The sequence below is a fragment of the Mesoplodon bidens genome (assembly GCF_964165515.1).
Source record: "Mesoplodon bidens genome assembly, chromosome: 3".
In the NCBI taxonomy this organism is placed as follows: Eukaryota; Metazoa; Chordata; class Mammalia; order Artiodactyla; family Ziphiidae; genus Mesoplodon; species Mesoplodon bidens.
The window spans coordinates 117050075-117077927 of record NC_138178.1 but is presented as its reverse complement, the minus strand read 5'-3'; the positions used below and the strand labels follow the sequence as shown (position 1 = coordinate 117077927).

General features: G+C 38.9%; 2 protein-coding genes across 6 annotated transcripts in view; one reads left to right on the top strand and one right to left on the bottom strand.

Annotated features, from left to right (window-relative positions):
- Nucleotides 1-2217, bottom strand: part of MIPOL1 (mirror-image polydactyly 1) — a 320608-nt gene extending 318391 nt beyond the window's left edge. Inside the window, exon 1 of the mRNA XM_081227225.1 lies at nucleotides 1967-2217. The gene's annotated coding sequence lies outside the window, so the exon portion shown is untranslated. The remainder of the gene's footprint in view (nucleotides 1-1966) is intronic.
- Nucleotides 2218-2340: 123 nt separating this feature from the next.
- Nucleotides 2341-27853, top strand: part of SLC25A21 (solute carrier family 25 member 21) — a 528472-nt gene continuing 502959 nt past the window's right edge. For 4 of the 5 annotated variants that reach the window (XM_081227234.1, XM_081227231.1, XM_081227233.1 and 1 more), the window contains exon 1: nucleotides 20399-20479. In XM_081227234.1, coding sequence (XP_081083360.1) covers nucleotides 20410-20479 — 70 coding nt within the window. In that variant the 5' untranslated portion in view covers nucleotides 20399-20409. Of the gene's footprint in view, nucleotides 2393-20398; nucleotides 20480-27853 lie in introns of those variants that run through there. The other variant, XM_081227232.1, reaches the window with a different exon arrangement.

Sequence of the window (27853 nt, the reverse complement as noted above, 5' to 3'; positions counted from 1 at the left end):
AGGAAGGAAGTTAAAGAAAACAGAAAGGGAGGGAGGGAGGAAAGGAGGGAAGGTAGGCAGGGAAGCAAGCAAACAGGCAGGCAAAAAGAAATGAAGGAAGAAAGAAAATACAACAGAGACTGTATATGGCCTGCAAAGCCTAAAATACAGGCAGTCCTAGCTAGGACTGCTTTAACTGAAACTCTTCAAAGCAAGACTGCCTATACTAACTATTCAGCCCTTTACAGAAAATTTGATAACCCCTGCCAATGGATATATCCAAATGGCCAATACGTAGACATATGAAGAGGTGTTAAATATCATTAGTCATTACGGGAATTAGGGAAAAACCCCAATGTGATATCACTACCCACCAGAATGGGTAAAATGAAAAGGACAATGCTAAATGTTGCAAACATGTGCAGGAGCCAAAATTCTCAAACACTGATAACAGGAGTGTTAACTGACAACTAATTTGAACAACTTTTTGGTAGTGTATACCAGAAATACATATTTGCGCATCCTATAATATAGCCATTTCACCAGTAGGTATACATCCAACAGAAATGTATACATATGTTCACCAAAGTACTTACAAAAAATGTTCATAGCAGTCCTACTGGTAATACCCCAAAAATGGATGGAATACTGCTACATAACTTGTATAAATCTCATGAATATAATATTGAGCAAAAGTGAGACACAAAGGACTATAAACTGTATGATTCTATTTATATAAAGTCAATAATAAGTAAATTCATTGATGATGTCAGAAATTGAGATAACGGTTACCTTTGGAAAGGGGACACAAAGTGAGGCTTCTAGGATGCAAGTAATGTTTTTTCTTGGATATGCACACTTTGTGAAAATTCAATGAGCTGTACACTTATGATTCATGCACTTTTCTGTGTGTCTATTACGCTTTAATAATTAACACACTAGAAACATATCTACAAACTCTATGCCTCTGAAGGAAAACTGTGTACATCTCTCGTTCACTTTTCGGATTTGCCATCATTACCTGTCCCCAATGAGATATCTTAATTCCTGTTACCTTATATAGAAAGGAGCTTTGTTTTAATTAATTCTCTTTGTATACTATTGCACAGGATACCCACGTTTATGTAACCGTCATTTTAGGTTAGTTCCACACTAGATCCCAAGGAGAAACTCTGAAAAGCCAGTAACTTGTTATCGTGAAAGTTATCTGGGTAAGGAAAAAAAAAAACAACAACAAAAAAACCCTCCTTAAAATGTTGTTTTGTTTGGCCCTTTGTTTTGGCTCACCTTTGTCTACTACCACTGTGATTTAATCTGCATAAAATGTTCAAAGGAGCTTTTCAAAAAGCCTGTTCTTGTGGAAAGTTTTTTCTTTCTACGACATCCTGTCTAATAATGCTGTTATCTTGTGCTTATCCAGTTCCTTTCATCCATGGAGCTTAAAGTACTTCACAAATGACTGTCGGGTGGTGTCACCTTCCAGTCAGCGAAATGTGGGCCCAGAGACATTGTGAACCCCCCAAAATTCTAACAGTACCTTTGTACAGCATGGCTCAGCGTGCCTAAAGAAGCACACATTCTTTGCCGAAACTTATAAGTGTGAGACCTGAAATACAAAGCGAATGAGTGACTCTCAAGGGCAGAGTCAATCATAGGTTGAGCCAGGACCTGAACCCTCCAATTCACTGCCTCTTAGGAAAAGCAAACTAACAAAAACCTACACCCTTGAATATATGCGCAGCTGCAGAACTCTTGTAATAGGAAACAGGGGAAGATGCCGAAATCATGCCCAGAAAGAAGACCGGAGGACCCCACGATGCTGACCTTCGAGGGAGCCCCATCACTCCCGGCCGCACGGGGCCAACCTTCACCGGGTGCAGTTTCTGCGCGGCCCCTTCTCCAAGGAGGCTACGGCCGGAAATTCCAGGTCTGGCCTCAACCCACTCCTTTTCTCCGGTCGCCCAAACGTCCCACCCTGCCCGTTTACCTGAGACGCGCCCCGCACCGCCACAGGAGCCGACTCTGCGCGCTCGCCCAGACTTTCTCAGGCCCGACGCGCAGGCACCACGTCAACCAATCGACGCTCGCTCGGAGCCTCCCAGCCGGGGCTCTTCCGCGCGGGGAGGTGCGCTCGTCTGCGAACGTCCCCACGGGCCGCGACCCGGGAGCGAGCCAGCCGCCAGCCGCGCGAGGGGGCCCAAGGGGAGGAGAGGCAGGAGCGGGCGCCGGGCGGGGGCAGGCGGCGCGCACCGGGCATGCGCGTGCCGCACCACTAGGGACGTGGGGCGGGGGCGGGGGCGGGGCCTCTGGGCAACAGAGCGAGCTTGGGAAGTCTTCGCTGGAGTTTCGGGAAGTAAGAAGGCGGTGTTAGTAGTCTCCCCTCGGCTGCTCCGCAGGGCGCTACGGTTGTCAGGTCTGAGACGACGGACGCATTCTGTGAGAGTAAAATATTCTCTGGAAGAAATCTAATGTGGTTAGAGGAGGGAAACGGCGTGCTTAAAAACGTGTCTTGTGGCCTCGACTTGAGCGTTGTCGAGTCTCCACAGGAGCAGGCGGAATTGTGGTTTCCGGTTTTGTTTGTGTGTGTTTTTGAGGTGAGAGGGACAGTGGGGATGGGACCCCAGGGAGATAAGAGGGCCGTGCTGGGAAGGGATGGTTGAATGAAAAAGGCCGCAGTTGGACTCCAGTTGGATGAGCAAAAAGCAATACCTAGCTCCTAGACAAAGAGTGCTTCAGACTAAAACTTGGAGATGGTTAACTTTTGATTTAAGTACTTAAGAAAGAGATATGGATACTTAACGTTCAATATATAGATTCTTTAAGACAAAATGTTGAGCCTTCCAGAATTAAAAAATTGCCTTCCAGAATTAAAAAATTAAGTCCTCAATTCGTGTACCTCCCTGTTGAAACAAGAAAGGACTATAGCTGATAGTAATTCAAATGTGGTTTTCTTGCACTACAAATCAGTATTTCTTTTACAAATGTCACGTTAACTCCTTAAGACACCACATAGTTATTGAGCACATACTATGTGCCAGGGACTCTCTGGGTTTGCATAATAAGCAATAATGATGATTTCTTACACATCCCCGAAGAACAGGCATAATATGAAGTGTTGACAGTTTCCCAAGTTAGTGGTTAAAGTTAATGAAAGGAACTTACACTTTAGTAAAAAAGAGGAGTGAAAAAAAAAAGAAAACATGAAAAAACTGGATGTAAATTAGTTGGAAGAAAATAGGTTATAATATTAACGAACTCTTGCTTATTATATTGTAATGAATGCACAGTGCTCTGAAGAGGTTTTTTGTTTTTAGATTCAGCTTTGAAATGCATTTTTCTTTACTTCAGTCAAGGTCTGAATCAGATATTTATGGACAAAAAGTACCATAAAAATATATGAGGCAGAAGAGGAGTGATATAGTTTGTCAGAGTAGATGGCAAGGGTACCCTAATCAGGAAAAATGATTTGTGAAAAGGCTTAAGGCCAACTCAAATTTATGTAAAAGAAAGGAGGGAAAGTTGCTTTTTCTAGCTAAGGAATAACAAGAAATAAGGGGGGATAGTGACCACAACACTGAGAAAAGTCAAATAATGAATTTATAGGTTAAATTTAGAGAACATGCATATACTATTTTTTGGGGGGGTAAAGGTACATTAACCCTAGTTTTTTAAAACTCATTATCTGGATGCCAGAAGTCTCCAGGGTAAGGAGAAAATCCATGTTTTCTTTCCTTTTAGTAACATGTTTTTCCTTCTGTTGTTTTTATTCAGTGAGTTCAAACATTATGCATTTTCTCCTTAGTCCTTCCTCCAACTTACCTGAGGTTACTCCTTAATGTTCTTTTCCTGAACTTTTCATACCACAAGAGCTCATTTTTTCTCAACCGCCTTCCACCACCACCACCACTCACATGTACATTTTTCATTCTCTATCCTGTTAACAGTTGCCAGTCTATAGGGAATGAAAGGCACCACTTAGAGCTTTTCTTTTCTTCTCAAGTTAATTATCAAAGATGTTGTCTATGTCCTTATCCCTCCTATAAGTTGGATAAGTATGAGAGGGTAAAGAAAATGAACCTCTTTTGCATTACAGAGAGCAAAAGAATGTCAGATCATGAATACCGTCAAGTTTACAAATGTCATCAGCCTCCCACAATGTGCCAGCCACACCAATCAGTTGTGGAAGTGAAATAATGAATAAAAACTATGCACACAAGTAGCTGAGAATGTCGTGTGTATTAGTCAGGGTTCTCTAGAGAAACAAATTATAAGATTAGTTAGATAGATTGATAGATAGATTTTTATTGTAAAGGGTATCTTGTTTTAATTTGCAATTCCGAGCTTAATCCTCTCCTGATCTCAGTATCTATTTATCTTCCACCATTCCCATTCTTATGTACCTAATAACAGAACTTCAAAATACATAAAGCAGGGCTTCCCTGGTGGTGCAGTGGTTGGGAGTCTTCCTGCCTATGCAGGGGACGCGGGTTCATGCCCCGATCCGGGAGGATCCCACATGCCGCGGAGCAGCTGGGCCCGTGAGCCATGGCTGCTGAGCCTGCGCGTCCGGAGCCTGTGCTCCGCAGCAGGAGGGGCCACAGCAGTGAGAGACCCACGTACTGAAAAAAAAAACAAAAAACAAAAAACATAAAGCTAAATGTGCTAGCACCGCAGAGAGAAATTCACAATTAATATAAAATTATAGTCAGAGATTTCACATTCATCTCTCAAAAATTGATAGAACAAGCAGACAGAAAATCAGTAAGTGTATATAAGACTTGAACAACACTATCAACCACAACTCTATTAACCAACTTACCTAATTGATGTTTATAGAACACCTATTAACAGCAGGATACACTTTCTTTTCAGGTCTGCATAAAATATTCCAAGACAGACCATAATCTATATCATAAATACAAATTCATTTAAAGGGATTCAAATCAGGAGTGACATTAGAGGATGGCAGAATATGCAACTCCATACCCTCCTTCTCCCATGGAAACACAAACTTAACAATAATACATGGGCCAGTTGTCTTTGTGAGAAATCCAGAAACCAGTAAAGTGGGTCCTGCACCCAAGGTTAGTGTGAAACTAACTGCATCAATGCTTAGTGGGAAATCTTCTGGCACTCACTTGCAAGTGATCCACCCCCAATATAACATGATTGGGAGGAAACCCTCAACTCCCATCTTCTCACTGAGGAGAGAAAGGAGTAGAACACATGTCCAGTGATCTGAATTTTCTAGAAAGTGCCTGAGTGACTGGTTTCTGTCTTGCCTGAATCTAAGTATTGACAGGAATGGGTGGCCAGTTCGGGACTGCTGAGAACAAAAGCAATCAATGTGCCCCAGAGTCCACCATACTACAGACAGAAGCTAGGTGGAAGTCCAGTACTACAGCTTACTACTGCACCACAGAGGCCACAGTGTTGCAGACAGATGCCAGAGGGAGATCCTGAGTAGAAACTGGCAAACCTCTTCAATTATTAGATTACATGCACAAGCCCACAGTGGTCACATCTCCAGATAAGGCTTTAAGAGGTCTCCAGGATCTCTAGCTGGATTGATTGTAGAAAGTCCTCCCTGTATGAAACCAGACCACAAAAACAGGAGAGGTGGCTGATTTTTCAAATGCTAAAGTCCCAACAGAGGATGACAAGCCATACAAAGAAACAGGGAAACATGTCCCATTGAAAAACAAATTAAATTTGATACCTACCCTAAAGAAATGGAGATATATGAGTTACCAAAGAATTCAGAATAACCATCATATGGATGCTCAGTGAATTAAAAGAGAGCACAGATCAATAATTGATGAAGTCAGGAAAACAATACATTAACAAATGAGAACATTAACAAAGAGGTAGAAACTATGGAGAAGACACAAACAAATTCTGAAACTGAATTCTTCACCAGAGAGAGAAAGAATCAGTGAAATCGAATACAGGACTTTCAAAATCACTTAGGGGAACAAGAAGAAAAAAGAATGAAGAGAAATGAAGAGAGGCTAAGGGACTTGTGGGGCACCATCATGTAGAATAACATAAGCATAATGAGAGTCCCAGAAGGAGAAGAAAAAGAGAGGACAGAGAGCCTATTTGAAGAAATAATGACTGCAGACTCACCAAATCTGAGAGAAATGGACATACAAATTCAGGAGGCTCAAAAACTCCCAACTAGATAAATGTAAAGACATGCACTGAGATACATTATAATCAAACTATCAAAAATCAGAGACAAAGAGTGAATCTTGACAATGGCAAGAGAAAAACAACTTGTCCTGTACAAAGGAGCTTCTATTAGATTATAAGCAGATTTCTAAGCTGAAACTTTTCAGGCTAGAAAGGAGTGGAATGATGCATTCAAAGTGCTGAAGGAAAAAAAAAAACCTGCCAATCAAGAATACTATATTCTGCAAAAATGTCTTTGAATAACAGAGGAGAAAAAGACTTTCCCAGATAAATAAAATCTGAAGTTCATCACCACTAGTCCTGCCCTACAAGAAATGCTGAAGGAAACCATTCAAGTTGAAGTGAAAGAATGATAAACAGCAACACCAAACCGTATGAAAATATAAAACTCCCTGGTAAAGGTAAATTTATAGATAAATATAGAATCCTATAGTATTGTAATGTAGATGCATCAATCACTTTTAAATGTGGTATAGAATTTAAAACATGGAAGCATGAGAAGTAATTACAGATCTGTGTTAATGGATATGCAACATAAAAAGAAGTCATCTTTTGTGTGTGTCAACATAAAGGGTGGGACAGAGATGTAAACGAATAGAGTTTTTATATGCAATTGAAATTAATTTTTTATCAGGTTAAAGTAGATTGTTACAACTTTAAGATGTTATAGGTAATTGCAATGGTAACCACAAGGAAAATACATAGAATATGCATAATGGGGAAGGAGAAGGGAATCAAAACATGTCACTATAAAAAAAATCAATGAGACATTTTTAAAATGACAAGAATAAATGAAGGGATAGGAAAAAAACTACAAGACATACAAAAAGCAATTAAGAAAATGGTGGGACTTCCCTGGTGGCCCAGTGGATAAGAATCCACCTGCCAATGCAGGGGACATGGATCCAGGAAGATCCCCCATGCTGTGGAGCAACTAAGCCCATGCATCACAACTATGGAGCCTGCTCTCTAGAGCCCACGAGCCACAACTACTGAGCCCGTGTGCTGCAACTACTGAAGCCCACGTGCCTAGAGCCCATGCTCCGCAACAAGAGAAGCCACTGCAATGAGAGCCCCGCGCACCACAAGGAAGAGTAACCCCCACTCACCACAACTACAGAAAGCCCGCATGAAGCAACAAAGACCCAACGCAGCCAAAAAAATAAAAATTAAATTAAATCTTTAAAAAAAAAAGGAAATGACAATAGGAAGTCCTTCCCTATTAGTAATTACTTTAAATGTAAATGTATTAAAACCCCAATTCAAATATGTACATTGGCTAAATGGATGAGGAAACAAGATCAACTATGTGTTGCCTACAAGAGACTCCCTTTAGATCTAAGGAAACACAGGTTAAAAGTGAAAGGAAGAAAAAAGATATTCCATACAATCAGAACTTGCAAAGAGCAGGAATGGCCATGCTTGAATCAGATAAAATAGACTTTTTATTTATTTTTATTTTTAAAATTTTTGGCTGTGTTGGGTCTTTGTGCTGCACGTGGGCTTTCTCTAGTTGCAGCAAGCGGGGGCTACTCTTCATTGCGGTGTGCTAGCTTCTCATTGCAGTGGCTTCTCTTGTTGTGGAGCACGGGCTCTAGGCACACGGGCTTCAGTAGTTGTGGCTTGCAGGCTCCAGAGCGCAGGCTCAGTAGTTGTTGCACATGGGCTTAGTTGCTCCATGGCATGTGGGACCTTCCGGGACCAGGACTCGAACCCATGTCCCCTGCATTGGCAGGCAGATTCTTAACCACTGTGCCACCAGGGAAGTCCCAGATAAAATAGACTTTAAGATAGAAACTGTCACAGGAGACAAAGATGGATATTGTATAATGATAAAAGTGTCAATTCACCAGCAAGATGTCACAATTTATAAATATACATGCACCTAACATTAGAACTCCTAAATATATGAAGCAAACATTGACAGAACTGAAGGGAGAAATAGATTACAATATAATAATAGGAGACTTTAATACCCAACTTTCAATTAGAGGTAGAATAGCAAAACAGAAGGTCAAATAAGGAAACAGAAAACTTGAACAACACTATAGACCAGTTCAACCTAACAGACATATAAACAGCACTACACCCAACAATAGCAGAATACACATTCTTGAGCACACATGGAACATTTCCAACATATGTTAGGCCAGAAAACAAGTCTTAACACATTTAAGAAGTTTGAAATAATGTAAAGTACCTTCTCCAATCACAGTGAAATGAAACTAGAAATCAACAACAAGGAAAATGGAAAAATCTACAAATATATGGAAATTAAATAACTCACTATTAAATAACCAATAGGTCAAAGAAGAAATCACAAAAGAATTTAGCAACTATCTGGAGACAGATCAAAATAAAACTACAACATACCAAAACTAGGGGATGAAGCAAAAGGAATACTAATTGGGAAGTTTATAGTAGTAAATGCTTACATTAAAAAAAAAGATCTCAAGTCAACAACCTAACTTTAGACCTCAAGGAACTAGGAAAAGGAGACCAAAGGAAACCCAAAATTAAAAGAAAGGCAGAAATAATAAAGATTAGAGCAGAGATAAATGAAATAGAATAGAAAAACAATTTAAAAAATCAACGAAGCCAAAGTTGATTTTTTTTAATTTTTATTTTTTTAAATTTATTTTTATTTTTTGGCTGTGTTGGGTCTTCGTTTCTGTGCAAGGGCTTTCTCTAGTTGCGGTGAGCAGGGGCCACTCTTCATGGGGGTGCACGGGCCTCTCACTGTCACGGCCTCTCTTGTTGTGGAGCACAGGCTCCAGATGTGCAGGCTCAGTAGTTGTGGCTCACGGGCCTAGTTGCTCTGCGGCATGTGGGATCTTCCCAGACCAGGGTTCAAACCCGTGTCCCCTTCATTGGCAGGCGGATTCACAACCACTGCACCACCAGGGAAGCCCAAAGTTGATTTTTTTAAAGATCAACAAAATTGATAAGCCATTATGTAGACTAAGAAAAAATAAGACTCATAATTAAATTAGAAATGAAATAGGAGATATTATCATTGATGTCACAGAATTAAAAAGGACCACAAGAGACAACTATAAATGATTATATGCCAACAAAATATATAACCTAGAAGAAGTTGATAAATTCCTAGAAACACACAACCTACCCAGATTGAATTATGGAGAAATATAAAATCTGAACAGACCTATAACTAGTAAGAAGATTGAAGCAGTAATCAAAAACCTCCCAACAAAGAAAAGTTCTGGACCAGATGGCTTCACTGGAGAATTCTACTAAACATTTAAGAATTAACACCAGTCCTCCTCAGACTTCCAAAGAATTGGAGAGGAAAGCACACTTTCAAACTCATCCTATGAGGCCAGCATACTTTGATACCAAAACCAGACAAAGACACAAAAAGAGAAAACTACAGACCAACATCTCTGATGAACAATGATGATAAAATCTCAACAGAATACTCCCTTATTGAATCCAACAGCACATTAAAATGATTATCTACCATCACCAAGTGGGATTTTTACCTGGACTGCAAGGATTTTTCAACATACAGAAATCAATCAATATAATATATACTACATTAACAAAACAAAGGACAAAAACCACATAACCATCTCAATTGAAACAGAAAGAATTTGACAAAACTCAACACTCTTTAATGATTACATGAAACAGGGACTTTCCTCGTGTTCCAGAGGGTAAGACTCCACGCTCCCAATGCAGGGGGCCCAGGTTTGATCCCTGGTCAGGGAACTAGATCCCACATGCATGCCACAACTAAGAGTCCGCATGCCACAACTAAGAATTCTGCATGCTGCAACTAAGAAGCCCACATGCCCCAACAAAGAAGCCCGCATGCTGCCACTAAGAAGTCTGCATACCGCAACTAAAGATCTCACATGCTGTAATGAAGATCCCGCATGCCACAACTAAGACCCAGCGCAGCCAAAATTAATTAATTAATTAATTAGTATTTTTTAAAAATTAAAAAAAAAGACTCAACAAAACTAAGAATAGAAGGAAACTACCTCAACATAATAAAAAGCCTATAGCAAACATCATGCTCAGTGGTGAAAGTCTGAAACCTTTTCCCCTAAGATCAGGAACAAGGCAAGGATGCCCACTCTCACCATTACTATTCAACATAAAACAGGGATTCCTAGTCAGATCAATCAAGCAAGAAAAACTAATAAAAGACATCCAAATTGGAAATAAAAAAGTAAAATTAGCTCTCTTTGCAGATGATATTATTTTATACTTTGAAAATCCTAAAGGTTCCACAATGAAGCTACTACAACTAATAAACAATTTCAGCAAGGTTTTAGGATATAAAAATCAATGCACAGAAATCAGTTATGTTTCTATACACTAACAATGACCAACCTGAAAAGGAAATTAAGAAAATGATTGCACTTACTATAGCATGAAAAAGGATAAAATAATTAGCAATAAACTTAGCTAAGGAAGTGAAAGACTTGTACACTGAAAACTATAAAACATTTTTAAAAGAAATCAAAGAAGGTACAGATAAATGGAAAGACATTCATGCTTGTAAATTGGAAGACAATATTTTTAAAATGTCCATACTACCCAAAGTGATCTACAGATTCAGTGCAATCCCTATCAAAATCCCAATGACATTTTGTACAGAAATAGAAAAAAATCCTAAAATTCATATGGAGCCACAAAACCCTCTGAATAGCTGAAGCAGTCTTGAGGAAGAAGAACAAAGTGGAGGCCTCACACTTCCTGAATTCAAAACATACTACAGACAGCTGTAATTAAGTGGCATTTTCCATGTCTCTTCACATAGTCTTCCCTCTGTGCGTGTCTGCCTGTGTCTAAATTTCCCCTTTTTATAAGGATACATCATATTGGACTAGGGTCACCCTAATGACCTCATTTTAATTTGATTACTCTGTAAATACCCTATTTCCAAATAGGTCATATTCTGAGGTACTGGGGATTAGGACTTCAACTAATCTTTTTTAGAGGACACAATTCAACCCATATCCATAACTTGAGAAACATGAAAATGAAAACACAACATACCAAGGTTATGGGATGCAACAAAGCAGTGCTCAGAGGGAAATTCATAGCTGTAGATGACTATATTAAGAAAGAAGACATCTCAAATCAATAGCTTAACTTTACACTTTAAGGAATTACAAAATGGAGAAAACAACCAGCAGAAGGAAAGAAATAAGATTACAGCTGAGATGAATGAAATAGAGAATAGGGGAAAAAATAAAATTAGCTAAACCAAAAGTTGGTTCTTCAAAAATGTTTTAAATTTTTCAAAACTTTAGCTATATTGACTAAGAAAAAGAGAGAAGATGTTAATAAAATGAGAACTGAAAGTGGGGACATTACTACTGGCCTTACAGAAGTTGAAAGAATTATAAGAGAATATTATGTACAGTTGTATGCCAACAAATTAAATAATTTAGATGAAATGGACACATTCCTCAAAATACACACTACCCAAACTTACTCTAGAATAGAAAATCTCAACAGACCTACAAGTATAGAGATTGAATCAGTAATTAAAACCATTCCAATAAAAACAAGTTCAAGACCAGATGGCTTCACAGATGAATTCTACCAAACATTTAAAGAATTAACACTGATTCTCCTCAAACTTTTTCAAAAAATAGGAGGAAATACTTCCTAATACATTCTATGAGACCAGCATTTCCCTGCTACCAAAGCTAGAAAAAGATATCACAAGAAAACTACAGACCAATATCCCTTACAATGCAAATATACTAGCAAACCAAATTCAAAAGCACATTAAAAGGATTACACTCCACGAACAAGTGAGATTTATCCCACTTTTGAGGAATAAAAAGGTGTTTTGACATAATAGAATCAATCCATGTAGTGCATCATATTAATGTAACAAAGGAAAAATACCTACATGATTATCTCAATAGATGTAGAAAAAGCATTTGACAAAATTCAACCTCCTTTCATGTTAAAACACTCAGCAAAATAGGAATAGAAGGAAACCTCCTTAACATGATAAAAAGCATTTATGAAAAATCCACAGGTAACATCATATTTAATGTCAGGAACAAGACAAGAACACCTAATTTCATCACTGCTATTCAGCATTGTACTGGAAGTCCTAGAGAGAGCAATTATTCAAGCAATTATTCAGTTATTCTCTCCAAACTGGAAGAGAAGTAAAACTATTCCTATTTGCAAAGGGAATGATTCTATGTAGAAAAAAATCACAAAGAATCCACAAAAAAATTAATACATGAATTCAGCAGAGTTACAGGTTACAAGATCAATACACAAAAATCAGTTGTGTTTCCATATACCAGCAATGAATTATCCAAAAAGAAATTTTTAAAAATTCACTTACTACAGCACCCAAAATAATAAAATACCTAGTAATAAATTTAACCAAGGAAGTGAAAGGTTTGTATACTAAAAACTACAAAGCAAGTTGAAAGAAATTAAAGATAATTAAATGGAAAGGCAGTCCATATTCATAGATTAGAAGACTTAATATTGTTAATATTGTTAAGATGGTACTACTGTGCAAAGTGACCTGCAGCTTCAGTCCAATCCCTATCAAAATTCCAGGGGCCTTTCTTGCATAAATCAACAAGGTGATCCTCAAGTTCATATGGAATTGCAAGGGCCCCCAAATAGTCAAGACAATATTGAAAAAGAAAAAGCTGGAAAACTTACATGTTCTGATTTCAAAGTTTTCAAAGCTATATTAATCAAAATAGTGAGGTACAGGCATAAGGCTAGACATATTGACCAACGGAAAGAATAGAGAGCCCAGAAAGAAACCCAAGTATCTATGGCCAATTGGTTTTTGACAAGGGCCCCAGGGCCATTCAGTGGGAAAAGAATAGACTATTCAGCTTTTGGAGTTCATGAAAATTAAAAACTTGTGCATCAAAGGACATTATCAAGAAAATAAAGAATGGAAGAAACATTTGCAAATCATATATCTGATAGAGTTCAATATCCAGAATGTACAAAGAACTCTTACAGCTCAATAGCAAAAAGACAAACAACCCAATTAAAAAATGAGCAATGAATGGGCTTTAATAGACATTTTTCCAAAGAAGATATACAAATGGCCAAAAAGCACATGAAAAAGATGGCTAACTTCATTGGTCATTGAGGAAATGCAAATCAAAGCCACAATGTGATACCACTTCACATCCTCAAACCAACAATGATGGCTATAATTTTTTTAAATGGAAAATAACAAGTTTGAGGGGGAATGCAGAGGCACAGGAAGCTTTGTAAATTGCTGTGGAAGTGTAAAATGGTAAAGCCACTGTGGAAAACAGTTGGTAGTTCCAGTAATTCCACTCCTATGTATATACCTAAGAGAAATGAGACTTGTACACAAATGTTTATAGCAGCATTATTCATAATAGCCTAAAGGTGGAAACAATCCAAATGTCTATCAACAAATGAATGGATAAACAAAATATGCAACATACAATGGAATATTATTCAGTCATAAAAAGGAATGGAGTACTGATACATCCTACAACTTGGATGCATTTCTAAAATATGGTGCTAAGTGAAAGAAGTCAGACATGAATGTTTACATATTGTATGATTCCTTTTATATGAAACATTCAGAATAGGCCAATCCATAGAGACAGAAAGTATATCAGTGGTTGCCAGAAGCTGGGAAAGGGGTAAATGAGGAGTGATTACTTAAAGGGTATGAGGTGTTCTTCTGGCATGACTATGATTCATATACTGAATTAATATTTATTACATGCCTACTATGTGCCAGGTAGTATTACAGTCACTTTTTCATGGACTTTACGTTCAGAAGGAGGAAAAGACTAAGAATAAACCCAAAATTCAGAATATATCTAGGTGTTGAAAATTGTAATGAAGAAAAATAGGCTAGGTAAAGTGTGAAAAGATTAAGAAGTACAATTTTACACAGGTAAAGCCTGCCTGTCAAAGTAATATTTGTGTTGATGGCCTGAAAGAAGTGAAGAAGCAAGTCATGGGAATGTCTAGGAAAAGAACCTTCCTGGCATAAGGAAAAGCAAAATGCAAAGAGGGGGAGCATGCTTGGGAATGTTCAAAGGAAGGCCCCCCAAAATCAGTGTGACAAGAGCAGGGTGAAAGAGAAAAGGATTAGGAAAAGAGTCTGAGGAGGTAGCCCTAAGCCAAATTACATAGGATCTTTTGGGCTATGGCTAAGACATTGGATTCTATTCTAAGGATGACAGGAAACCACTGGATGGCTTAGAACAGGTAATATCTGAAATATGCTTTAAAAGGATCACTCTGGCTACTGTAACCACAATATTCAATTCAATTTATGGGGAATATCCCAGACATCAATGCCTAGATTATCAGTTCTGAAGTCAGGAAATGTCAGGCTTTCCCACCCAACTCTTCCCCTAAATAGTTTGGTAATTTAGCCAAGGCCCTCAGTCTCTTCACATCTCAATCTCCTGAACTGTCAAATAAGAAATCGATTAAAGTCTCTTCCAGATCTGTCATTCCATGATTGTCGAAATTTAAAATAGGCTTCACTATTATATTAGTTCTTTTACTTAAACCAGTGATTCTCAGCTAAGGGCATTTTTGCCCTGCAGGCGACATCTGGCTATGTCTGGAGACATTTTTGGTTGTCACAAATGGGGAAGGAGTTGCTACTGGCAGCTAGTGGGTAGAAACTAGGGATGCTGCTAAATATCCTGCATTGCACAGGACACCCTCCTATAACAAAGAATTATCTGGCCCACAATGTCAATGGTGCTGTTGTCAAGAAACCCTGACTTGATAAATAGAAAATTCACACTATTTACACATAATAAAATTTATGGCACTGAAGTTAGTATTTTTCTAACTTCAGGCATATAGAGTTCCTGGTACATATTATCAAGTCATTGTTTATGAAAGTCCTTTGACTTTACCACAAGCTATTTACTCTGAATAATTGTACATCTTTTCTGTATGGGTAGAAAAGCTGAAATAAAAATTAGACCATAAAAACAATATAGCTAGTGATTCAGAAATAGTCCTCCTAAATTATATATACTTAGGTTCAAATAATATCTCAAATATTCAGTGTGACTTCAGGCAAAAGTTACTTAACCTCTGTGCCAGAATTTCCTCATTTGTAAGATGAGAATAAGAATATCTCTATGATACTATGAATGAGATAACGGGTAACGAAATTCTTAGTCCAGTGCCTTGCATAAGTAAGCATTACATGAATATTGTAGTTATTACAATTTGCAAGACAGGCTGAATATGGCCTGAAGGTTGCAGATTGCTCTTCACTTTTCTATAATCTCTCTGATTTCCCTCTGCCCTATTCTCTTTTTTAAATATTTATTTATTTTATTTATTTGGTCGTATCGGGTCTTGGTTGTGGCAGGCATGCTTCTTAGTTGTGGCAGGTGTGCTCCTTAGTTGCGGCAGATGGGCTTCTTAGTGGCGGCTCACTGGCTCCTTAGTTGTGGCATGTGGGATCTAACTCCCTGACGGGGGATCGAACCTGGGCCCCCTGCATTGGGAGCGCAGAATCTTAAGCACTTTGCTGCCAGGAAGATCCCTGCCCTATTCTCTTAGTTTGGTTTTTCTAATCTGCTGTGAACCAAGATATTAGATATCCACCCTATCAACCTTTTTAGAATTGGGTCTAAAATTAGTTCTAAGTGAACCTGGGAAGCTCCTAGGAGGGAAGTGCATGGATTTCTGCATGTTGACAGCTCAGAGGCCTTAACTCCTAGATTCACAGTTACATCTCAAATAACAGAACTCTGTAATATAAATGGCCTCTAAGTGTTGTTCTTATATCACAATAATATATTGAAAAAAGCTTCCCAAGTAATTATTTTGTCCATACTGCCCAGTTAAAGTCCCTTGGAACTTAGAAGTGCTCTGTTAGGTGATAGGATAATCTAATGCATCAGATCTGTCCTAAATGATATGATGCCTTGGTATCTGTAAGTTATAAATCACTGAGAGCTTAGAGCAGTGATACTCAGACCTGCAGATTTTAAAGCACATAAGAGTCTTTCATTTGCAAACAGCATTTCTTTAATACTTCTAATACTTCTGCATAATATTCTAGAATAATAGGTCTTTTGAATAGTTCAAGAGTTATAATCTCTTCTATTGGTCAAGATTTCTTAATCTGGTGTCCACAGGCCACTCTTCCCAACTTCCCACCGTATTCCATGGATGGGCTCCATGTATGCTAAATTCTGCATTTGTGTGTCTGGGTGTATACAGATAGTGTTTTTTTTTTTTTTAATGTTTTAGTGAATAATCTTTTTTTAAAATTATTTATTTATTTTTGGCTGTGTTGGGTCTTCTTTGCTGCATGCGGGCTTTCTCTAGTTGCGGCGAGTGGGGGCCCCTCTTCGATGCGGTGCATGGGCTTCTCATTGTGGTGGCTTCTCTTGTTGCGAAGCATGGGCTCTAGGCACGCAGGCTCCCGTAGTTGTGGCTCACAGGCTCTAGAGCACAGGCTTAGTAGTTGTGGCGCATGGGATTAGTTGCTCTGTGGCATGTGGAATCTTCCTGGACCAGGGCTCAAACCCACGTCCCCTGCATTGGCAGGCAGATTCTTAACCACTGCGCCATGAGGAAAGCCCTAGAGAGTGTGTTTTGACATCTAAAGAAGAGAGTCTGTAGCCTACAATGGCTATGTATCTTTCAGGGAATGGTATTTTTAAATGTGACTCCCAATTATAGTACATTGAGTACCGTGGGATTATATAGCATTTTCCAGTTAGAAACTGATGAAGATAAACTTTAGACTTGAGGAAAACAAAATCTTTCAAAATGAGCAAATACTATAATTTTAAAGTATAGCTTTTTGTTCCTAAACCTTTTCCCAAACCATGGTTGACACTACTAGCTGTTTCCCAATATGTTTTTCCCTTTTTCCATAATGGTATATATATTTTTTATGGACACATTGTCACCCGGCAAAATACTACCTTTCTAACTAATGAGATTTATGTAATTTCCAGGGCTTTCTTTACCCTTCTTACCTTCCTTCCTCTCTGCTGGCCCGAGCTTTATTTGTGGCTTACAATTGTGTCATTACACGAGGGGGAAATAAAGTTCAATCTTGTTTAAGTCACTATTATTTTGGTCTTGAACAGCAGCTGATCCAATGGCCCAATACAAAAACTTTATTCCAAAAAGACATTAAAGAAATGGTCAGATACTTAAGTTCAGTAAGTATTTTAAGGTTCCCAAAGGTTTAGTTTCTAGTCACTTTGCAAACTGATAAATCAATAATTTAATTATGTAGTTCTCAACCAAGATCAACTAAATACAGTAAATCAATGATTAAAAAATATAAGCTTGATACTAGAGCAGTTATGCTCTAATATCAGGACATCACAGCATTACGTAAAATAATAATAGAAAGAGTAATGTGATGGATTGTGTCTAAGGAATCTGAACTAGTAGGTCAAGTAAATTTTACTTTTCCTAGTGCTAAACCTCCCAGCATTCCAATACTGGCCATGGGCAAATTTGGCTGCAGATGAGAGCTATGCCCCATAATCAGAGCTCTTAGCACAGTGTGTACTTGTTGACTCCAGACTCCCAAGCTCCAGAATGTTCTTATACTTAGGCCCTATCTCCTCAGCTAATCTGGAGATGTAGGACTAGACTGCCTGTAATATCAGGCCTTGCTTTTTTTACTCAAAGAAATCTGTTCTAGTGCAGAGAGGTTAAAAAGAGGTAGCAGAGTCCGCCTGCCGATGCAGGGGACGTGAGTTCGTGCCCCGGTCCGGGAAGATCCCACATACCGCGGAGCGGCTGGGCCCGTGAGCCATGGCTGCTGAGCCTGCACGTCTGGAGCCTGTGCTCCGCAATGGGGGAGGCCACAACAGTGAGAAGCCCGTGTACCGCAAAAAAAAAAAAAGAGGTAGCAATTTTCCAACAGGCTATTTGGAAAAATGTCTGGGAGAGACTTCTGACTGAATCTGTAGGGATCCTGAGAGATTGAGGTCTTAGTGAGACCACAAACTTGCACCCACCTCCTCAGGTTAAAATATTCAGAGATTAAGATATTTATGAAAAAAAAAAGATATCCGTGGAAATAATAAATGATGTCAAAAGGCTGTCTTTAAATCTTGACCTGGGAGTATTATGGTATTTCCTGAAATAATCTAGGGAGGCAAAAATTTACTTACATTGCAACATGGTATGATCTCTTCCATTAGATTATATGCTCCAAAGGGGGATTTTAACTGTTACATTGCCAGCTCATAATGCTGACAGTCAGTAAACTCTCAATGAATGAATGTAGAATTTGGTTCAGTGTGTGCATTGGGGTTTAATAGTATTTAATAATCCAACAAATTTCTTTAACTTTAAAGAATTCTCTACTTACATATGAGTAAATGAAATTAATTTTGGTAGCATTTAATTATTTTAGGTTTCAGTGTGACCGAATGTAATTTGGCCTGTAGTTAATATTTAAATCTATAATCCCATGGCTATTAGAAGAGGGAATCCTGGCTATACCATTAACTTATGGTGTGATCTTGGGAAACTTAGTTTCTTCAGTGGAAAATTAGGGAAACATTTTCTATGAGCTCTGAAATTCTGATTTTAGTGCTTAGTATATAATAGGTTCTAGTAGTTTTTGAATGAATAAGTGATTTTATATTGTACTCAAGACCTCATATTTAATTAGTAAAAGACTGAAACATAGCTCAAAAGCTTTTACTATATCTAAATAGCAAAAATTTCTTGAAACTATTTCTTGGTAAACATTTCAAACTTAGTAATTTTAATCAAATATGAGAAAATTTGTTTTTGCGTATCTGATCACATAAGTAGCAAGTCTCTTCAATTCCTCACTTTAAATAATTTTTCCAGTCAGATTATCATTGCCAGCTTTTAATAGCTCAGCCTAAGAAATTAAAACAAAGTATAAAACCAATTATTGTATTTAGTACATTAATTGGAAATCATATATATTAAGTTGAACCTTATTACATATCGCTGATATTCAATGGCCTTCAAAAATGGCAATTTTATATGGTTCAAACTGAATATGTTTAGTATTAAATACCGTGTTTAAGAAATAATATGATAATAAGGGTTCCAAAGCATCTCATTCTCCCTTTTACTCCTATCATTTCCTGCCTGTTAGGGGTGTGGAAGGTATTTTTCTAAAATTTGAGAATCTTGTGTCCCTCCTACAGAGTTTTTGCAACTTGTGGTTTAAAAATAGTATAAACTAGTATTTTTGTTTTGCTAACTATCCTAAAGGGCTAGTATGAATAACTAAACGTTTTACAGAGAAGAATATATTGGTAGTTACTTAATGTTCCTTGATTATTTGGGTCAGTGGTTCGCAAACTTTAACATTCATAACAATCACTGGAGAACTTATTAAAACACAGGTTTCTGAGCCCTATATCCAGAGATTCAGATTCAGTAGGTCAGGGCTGGAACATGAATTTACTTTTCTTACAAACGCACACATTACGCTGATGCCCACAGACGTGGGGTATAGATAGAAGAGACTTATTTGTAATAAGGCCTTCTTTTTTTGGTCTTTCAGTAAATAAAACTCAAGTTGATGAGGTATGAGATATATTCCCTTAAGCCAAAACCATTTCTTAGAGAAGTACTATATACAGTAGCTCAATTGTAAGATACCTGTAAATTGGATTTATTTTGACTTAGTTGCTATAGCCCACAATTTCAGGACAGCTAACTCCAAGGAATTTATTCACCTGTCTCTTCTTTAGAAATGCATTGTGTTCTGGGTTTCCAGAGGGCAAGGGTCGCCTGGGCCCTGCCGCTGGAGTTCTAGGCCAGGATCACTTTTTTACTTGCGTTATCAGAGGCAGAGCGGCCAGCTGGACAAACTCTGAAGAAGGCTCCTGATAGGGAAACCCGTGGGCGCCAATCTAGGAGACCAAACCGACCTGCGGCGGTCGACCAACCCAATCCCATCTGCGGGTCTTTTCTCCTTCAGGAGCCCAGGGAGCAAAGCGGGGTCGAGAGGGAGCACCTGAAGCAGCGCAACAGGCAGGTCCCGACCCGCCGGAGATCACGCGCGAGTCTGTGGCCCAAACCGCCCGCCGCCTCCAAGCAGTCGCCGGATTGCCGCCCCACAGGGAGCCACTCGGCCCAAGGACTAACCCAGCCCCGGCACTCTCGCTCAGGAGAGGCTCTGCAGGCCGGCATTCAGGCTGGCGAGCTCGCCCACGCATCTCAGCCCAAGCAGTGGTCGTCTGGCTTGCGAAGATGTCGGCCAAGCCCGCTGTCGGCTTCGTGAACGAGGCTTCTCGGCAGATCCTGGCCGGTGGTTCCGCTGGTAAGTCCGCCCCGCCGGGGGCTAGTCGTTTTTCTCTTCGCGTGTTCCGAAAACGTTTCTCAGACAAGTCTCCCCACCGAAGTTTTGCCTTTTTCCTCTGCCTTCCGCGCTCCTGGGGCAGAGTCTGCCGAGCCCGAGCCCGCGGAGCGCGCGAGCAAAGGAGGCCGGGAGCGGGCGGCGGGCGGCGGGTGTCCCAGGTCAAGTCGCCGCAGCGCCCGCGCTGGCCGCTCTCGGGTTCCCCGCCTTCTGTGTTCCTAGCCTGTAAAGCAAGGCAGGCAGCCCCAAGGCCTGCGACTTGGAGGAGGCCTTTTTGCCTGGCTGGCTGTTTTATTTGAAATGATCCAGTTGGCGTCAGACTTAGTTGTGCTATCAGTTGTAGCCTCTTTTTTTCCCGGCTAACTCAGATATTATGTAATTCCTACCTCCCTCGTTAAAGTATGTTACCTCAGGACTCCACAGGTTTTCTTATTGCATGCTATGCTAGCTTGCTTGCAGCTATTCGTGCCTTAGTAAGCATATTAAAATTAAATGAATATATTAACACATGTAAACACCTTTGATATGATAGGTTCACATTAATTTATGGAGAGTTATGCTGTGGGGGAAAAAACCTTTAGGAAGAAATCTGTTATAACTAATCATGGAAATAATGACTAAGTGGCTAGAGAAAGTTACCCACAGGATTATGTTATGTGAACGTATTTTAAAGATATTTTAAAATATAAATTATGAGTTGATTGAAAATTTAATCTTACATACTGTGATGCATTTTTTATTATGAATATATAAAATAATTACTATAATTCACTCATCACCATAAAACATTTTTATAAATGTAACTATTCTCTTAATAAATTATTATGGTAACACTAGTAAATCATATTAAGATGACTAGATGTCTAATGTTTAACTTTGACTAGTAAATTTTATTTTCAAACAAATTTGGAAAAATTATGACTAGTTATCATCATGTCACAAACTCCTTGCATCTAGGAGTACCACAAGCAGCCAGATATATCACTTAACAATCTCTACACTTTCCTAAAGATGACGTCTCATTAATATGGCAATCAAGGCATTCATTTCTTATATGTAATTGTGCTATGTCTATTTGTTGTTATGATGTCAGTGACCCCACTTTCTACTTTTTTAGCTGTTTCCCAGTAGTGATGATGAATTTGCACCAATTTATACACCATTTTGGTCAAATTTCCACAATGTCCAAGACTCTGCCAGCTGTCCCTGATTTGGCTTGATTCAGAGTCCATGACCCTGATCAAATAAAACTCAGCTGGCCCAGTAGGGAAATGAAGCTAATTGGTGAACATCCTAACCAATGACTAGTGATTCATAAGTATCTGTATATTGGCTTGGATGATTTTTCTGGGTATTAGACACAGCTAAACTCAAGGGATATTAAAAGTAGATCAAACTCTAATCCTACTTACACTGTTTTGTTGGATGATACATATTTGGCATAAATATAATGTGTTTTTCCATCATGTTCTTACAATTGTAACTAATATGAATGAAAATCAGTACATTTATAAGATAAATTAAACATAGCATAGTTGACTTACATATTTAGTACTATGAAGTTACAATTAATAAATGATGAGAGTAATTTGTACTTTCATCATAGTGAAAAAGAGTCATTTTTTCCCCACTTGGCCAATAACATTTTCATAAAACTTTATATTTATTGGACTTTTATAAGGCAGGCTAATCACGTTACATATACTACGTCAAGGGCCAAAAATAAATTAATATATGAGAGGCAGAATTTTAATAAAAACAGAAAATACATTTGAATTGCTAACACTGAAGTTCTGATTACTGATATTGTCATCAGAACTGATAAATGTCATCAAATGCAACACCAGTGTGTGTATGTATTATATGACCTTTCGATGGTAAAGGTCTATGACTGTACAGCAGAAGCTAACACAACATTGTAAAGCAACTATACTCCAATAAAAAGTAATAAAAAATACATTCTAGCTTTCTTAAGTGTAAAAAAAAAAAGAAGCTGGAGAGGTTTACTGGAGAAATACTAGAGTATCTCCTGGAATTCAAAGTCTGAAATGCATTCCTGAGAACTGAGTATAATCAGGAGCCGGAGCACTGAGGAGATCTCAGGAAGTGAACTCTTGCCTTTCTTACTTCTTCCCTTGGCCAAATGGTTAAGCATTTCCAAGGCAGCAAGGTGGTGGCTAATAACTGGGTCCCAAGTAATACTTCTGTAGCCATTAGAATGGCTTGTCATACTTCCATAGATTTGCCCAGTGAGGAATAAACATGACCAAATGGATTCAGACAGTTAATTACTTACACAGACAGCAAAAGCAAGTCATTGTGGTATCAGTTCCCTGTGCCCCTTGTTCTGTAGACAACACTGAACTGAAGAAGCCAGATAACAGATGGTAAGAATGATGGGTCACTCTGTTGTTGAGGAGCCACGTCAGAACCGCAGCCAAGCAGTTTTATAGACTTACGCTGAAGTCTGCAGCTTTACCCTAAGTGGGAATGAGGTGGAAAGTCTTGTGCTGAACTGAAACTAGGGAGATGGATGAGAAATGGCCTTGTGTCAGTCTTCCACAGGATAACGGGAGAAACAGCCTCCCAACAGCTCCTCACCAGGCTGTTTATCTTCCCTTATGTTAGAAGAAATCACAGGGCATTCTGCTAAGACTCAGGTCAGACTGTGGTCAAGCCTTGCCTACATGGTCTACGTGGAGATGAGCAAGGATGTCAGGGTGCCAAGCTTTGGAGATACTTCCCTGTTCCTTCCTGGTATCTTCATCAGTTTTCTTTCTCACAGATGACTGCTGTTTTCTGCTCTTCAGTTCATGTGTCAGAATGTTGTCCCTAATAGCTTCTGAGCTTACATGCTCTTGACTTCTGTAAAATAAACAAGAGACTAACTTGCTTTTTTTTCAGTCCCGGTGTAAAATGCTGGGGAAGGACTCAAAATAACACAGTATTGGTCAGGGGCCCACCTCTGCACCAATCAGTTGTAGCCAGTGCCCACAGGGAGGGGTGAGGATCTCAGGGGAGATTATTTTCCAAAGAAGCTTAAACACTTCATGAGATGGGCAGTTGGTGTCTTTTATAACGATATATATGTGTCTTTTGTTAAAAGATGGTTTGTAATATTTGCATTTAAGAGACCAAATGATGCACTGATAGTTGCTTGGGCAATACACATCTAAAGACTAACCTTAAGTTTGTAGCTATAACTATTATATATAGATATTGTTATCAATGGCAACTTTGCTTTATATGATGAAAGCTGTGCTCAAGAGAAGACAATATGTACTGGAGTTTTATAGAGCAGGCTCCTAGTCTGCATTCTTAGCTTCAAGTAATAGCATAAAATTCAGGTGAGTGAGTAGAAGCCAATGATGAGAGCATCAGGAAGATCAACAAGGCCTAATACTGCAGAGGCGGTTAGGATGAGATGGAGAAGAGGCCATTGGAGTAGTACTCAAAGTTGGTCCATGGATGAGCAGCAGGGAGGGGCATGGTAGCTCCTGGAAGCTTGTTAAGAATATAGGATCTCAGGCTAAGTTTACTCTAGACCTACCATATCAGAACCTGCATTTTAGGAAGGTCCCCAAGTCACTGGTTTGTACTTTCAAGTTTTAGAAGCACTGAATTAGAAGACCTTTGAGAAAAGAGATTCCATAGAGTGGGAGCCAGATTGCAGAAGGTTGCAAGTTAAATCTTTCTTGGCTTTCATTGCTGACCAGAGAGAGAAGAATGAATTCTGTACTCCTTAATTGCATGCCCTCAATTTAGCTTTCAGACTTATTTTCCTGTCCTCTGCCATACATTCCATTCAGTTTCTGCTCAATAGATATGCTCACTATACTGGAATGTTGCCTGTGCCTTTCCACCTTTATTCCCAATGCCTAGACTGTCTTCCCCTAATTTTCTCTACCTTTTGAAACCATGCCCATTTTCAAGGCCTGACTTGAAAACCATTTTCTGCATAAATGCTCCCAGATCGCCTCTACAGACACACCAGCTTTAACATTCTCATTAACACTGAATGATACAAGTAATAAAAATAACTGACATTTATGGAGTAAATACTAAGTACCATACCCAGTTCTAAGCTTTACATGTATCAACATTTTAAATCCTCACCACACCTCCAGGATGAAGAAACTGATACCCAGAGGGCCTAATGAACTTGCCTGTGGTTGCACAAGCATGCAATCATTTATATAGGAACAGGCTACAAGAGGGACTAGGAAAATATTATTCCCATTGGCAGATATTTTTAGAAGTTGGAGAGATCAACTCTACTATCCTTTACCATCTCTCTATCTTTTATTAGTTTACATCCCTTAAAACAACTTTTATCTACAAATACAATCCTTACGGTCTTTTTGCATAATACTATCTTGCTCTCTCCAGATAATTCCATGTGTGGGCACAATATTTGCATTTAGTGAAAAGGAAATTCTCAATCCATTTAGCGCCTCTATGTACAGTTGGGCAGATTGTGAACTGAAAAAGGGCTCTGGCCACTTGAGCAAGTGGGAGCTGAAATCTAGTCCATGCACTGATTCATAATCTATGTATCCTAGAGCAGAGATGAGTCCACCTTGGGGAGAAGGGAAACCTTTTTCTACTTCTTGAAAAGACACTAAATGGATTGGCAGCAAACCTGACAGCAACACTGACAGAATTCCCCCAAGCTTGCTAGAGCTCCCAAGATCCCTGGGCCTCAGCATCCTCCAGGTCCCACATCATTTTGTTGTCTGCTCTCAGTGGGGCTCTGGCTCTGGCTCCCAGAGGTTTCCCTTTTATGCACATCTCTTCCTTTAGCCAGGAGCATGGCTCCACCTCAGACCCTCCCATTCTCCCTAATGACCAATTTGGGCTCTTCCATGTGTTTCCAAAGCTCACGGGGTTCTTATTTCCCATGTCATGTAGGAGCCTCTTAGGCCCGCGCAAATGGGTATTCTCCCCAAGTTCTCATAGGGCTCTGGCACTCAACTTCAGAAATCTCCCTGGGTCTCTGACGAAGTCCCCTTGACCCCCTGAGAGACGCTGCTTTTGCCCAGTCCTGTCAGGCTCCCTCCCAAGGGCACACCTAGGCCCTGTCCACGTGGAATTTTCTCCACAGTGGCATCGCTAGGACCCTCCCCCTCCTGCCTCCCAAAATCTTGCACTCATATTCCTTGATGTCTGCAAGTCCCACTCAGAATTCTTCTTAGGGCATTTCTTCTCCATCTGTCTTATACATGATCACCATGCTGGCAGGACACTGATTTATTTCCCAAAATTTCCAGGCCGTTGTTTCTTCCTCTCCAGCCCCATCCTAATCCCCCGTATCTTGTAGGCAAACACCCTGCCACATCTGCAATCACTGTTTTTATTTTGTCCATCTGGCTGGAGATGTCTTAGTCAAATTGTTTAGTCAAAGTATTCTGAAAAGTTTTCCAGTTTTGCACTAAACGCAGTTCAATTACTTTGTATAGTTTATCTCATTAATCATCTTCAAGGGATCAAATGAGAAAGTGAAATGAAAGACTTTCTGGAGGAGGAAAACTTGGGATTAATGGATAGGCTGCTGGGAGATTAACTATTGAGAGTACATGTAAAATGTACATTATATTGATGGGAGAGAATCCAAGGCTTTCAGCCTAAAAAGGTCACTAAAAAGGTATAGGATAATTTTAAATCTTATTTTCTAAACTCCTTATCTTATATATCTTATGTCACTTTATTTTCACAAGATTTCTACCTTTTCTTACTCTAACCCAAAATAGTTAAAGTACAATGAAAAGAAATGCATTAATAGGCAGAATGTATGCCAGTAGTTCTCTGGATTTTAATTTGGACTTGGTAATAAAAGGCTGATGCACTGGAGGGTAATCAAGGTTAAAATTTTGATCAAGGAAAATTCTTTTTCAGAATGCGTGCAAAGGGGACACGCACGTGATTTGGATAAATGGCATCTTTGGAAATTCAGGATTTGGCAAACTGCATTTGTTTGATAATAAATAGCAGGTTGTAGTGAAACAGGTGAGCCTTTATGACACATCAAAGGGAGGCTGGAACCCATCATCTGGGTAATTAGGGAGGAAAAATTCCCTTTATTTCAACCCCATAGGAGGAAGCAACTCTACTGATCAAATTAATTATGAAATACCTTTAAAGGATGTGTTTTAATTGAAATATAGTCTTGTTTCTCTCAAAGAAAATCTAGTTCTCAAAAATATGAATTTAAGAACAAATAAAATATGAATTAAATAAGGACATGTCAAAGGATTTATTTTACTGTCCTTCACTGAAACATGTTTTAGAAGTGTAAATATAGTATGTGGGCACATGATTCAACTGATATAATAACATAAAACAACTTTTACACATTTTAGGAACACCTTGTTCAACCAGCCCTTCCTCACTTCCCTACTCTCTGGCCCTGTGCCCCACCACTGTCTTGACTACAACATCTCAGACCATTGAGAATCTGGTGTTTTAGGTATAGCACAATAGGTGCTCAGAAATGTTTGTTGACTGTACTAATGAATAAATCTCAGAAGCCCAACCCACAGAATATTATTCTTAGGGTCCTACTCTGAAGAAAGAAAAGTACTCTGGGGTTCTAGTCATCAGACAACTGATACTTGCAACAATATTTTCCTTCAACAATGTTTTATTTTATTGTAATCATTTAAGAAATGACGTGAAAACATTCAAGTCTGTAATCTCTGCCACCTTCTGAGTGAGAGGCCCATGATCACTTTTAAAATTTATGTATCATCTTTCGTTCCAGGACCCCAAACTGAAAAGAGATGCACCAATCATTTTCAAACATCTTTATGATTTACGTATGTGGTATCTTAAAATGACAATGAATGAAACCAGGTTAAGGGACTTCTACAGGATTCTTTATAATTGTTCCAGACTTTAACTCATTTTTCTTACCAATTTTCTTTTCCTTTTGCTTTTAAATTATTATGTTTGTCAATTATTTCCATACTTTGATGTGATCATGGTTTATACACCTTGTAAATATTATTTTTAAAAAAAAATTTATTGGAGTATAGTTCCTTTACAATGTTGTGTTAATTTCTACTGTACAGCAAAGTGAATCAGCTATACGTATACATATATCCCCTCTTTTTTGGATTTCCTTCCCATTTAGTCACCACAGAGCATTGAGTAGAGTTCCCTGTGCTATACAGTAAGTTCTCATTAGTGATCTATTTTATACATAGTATCAATAGTGTATATATATCAATCCTAGTCTCCCAATTCATCCCACCCCCACCTTTCCCCCTTGGTTTCCATATGTTTGTTCTCTACGTCTGTGTCTCTATTTCTGCTTTGCCTATAAGATCATTTATACTA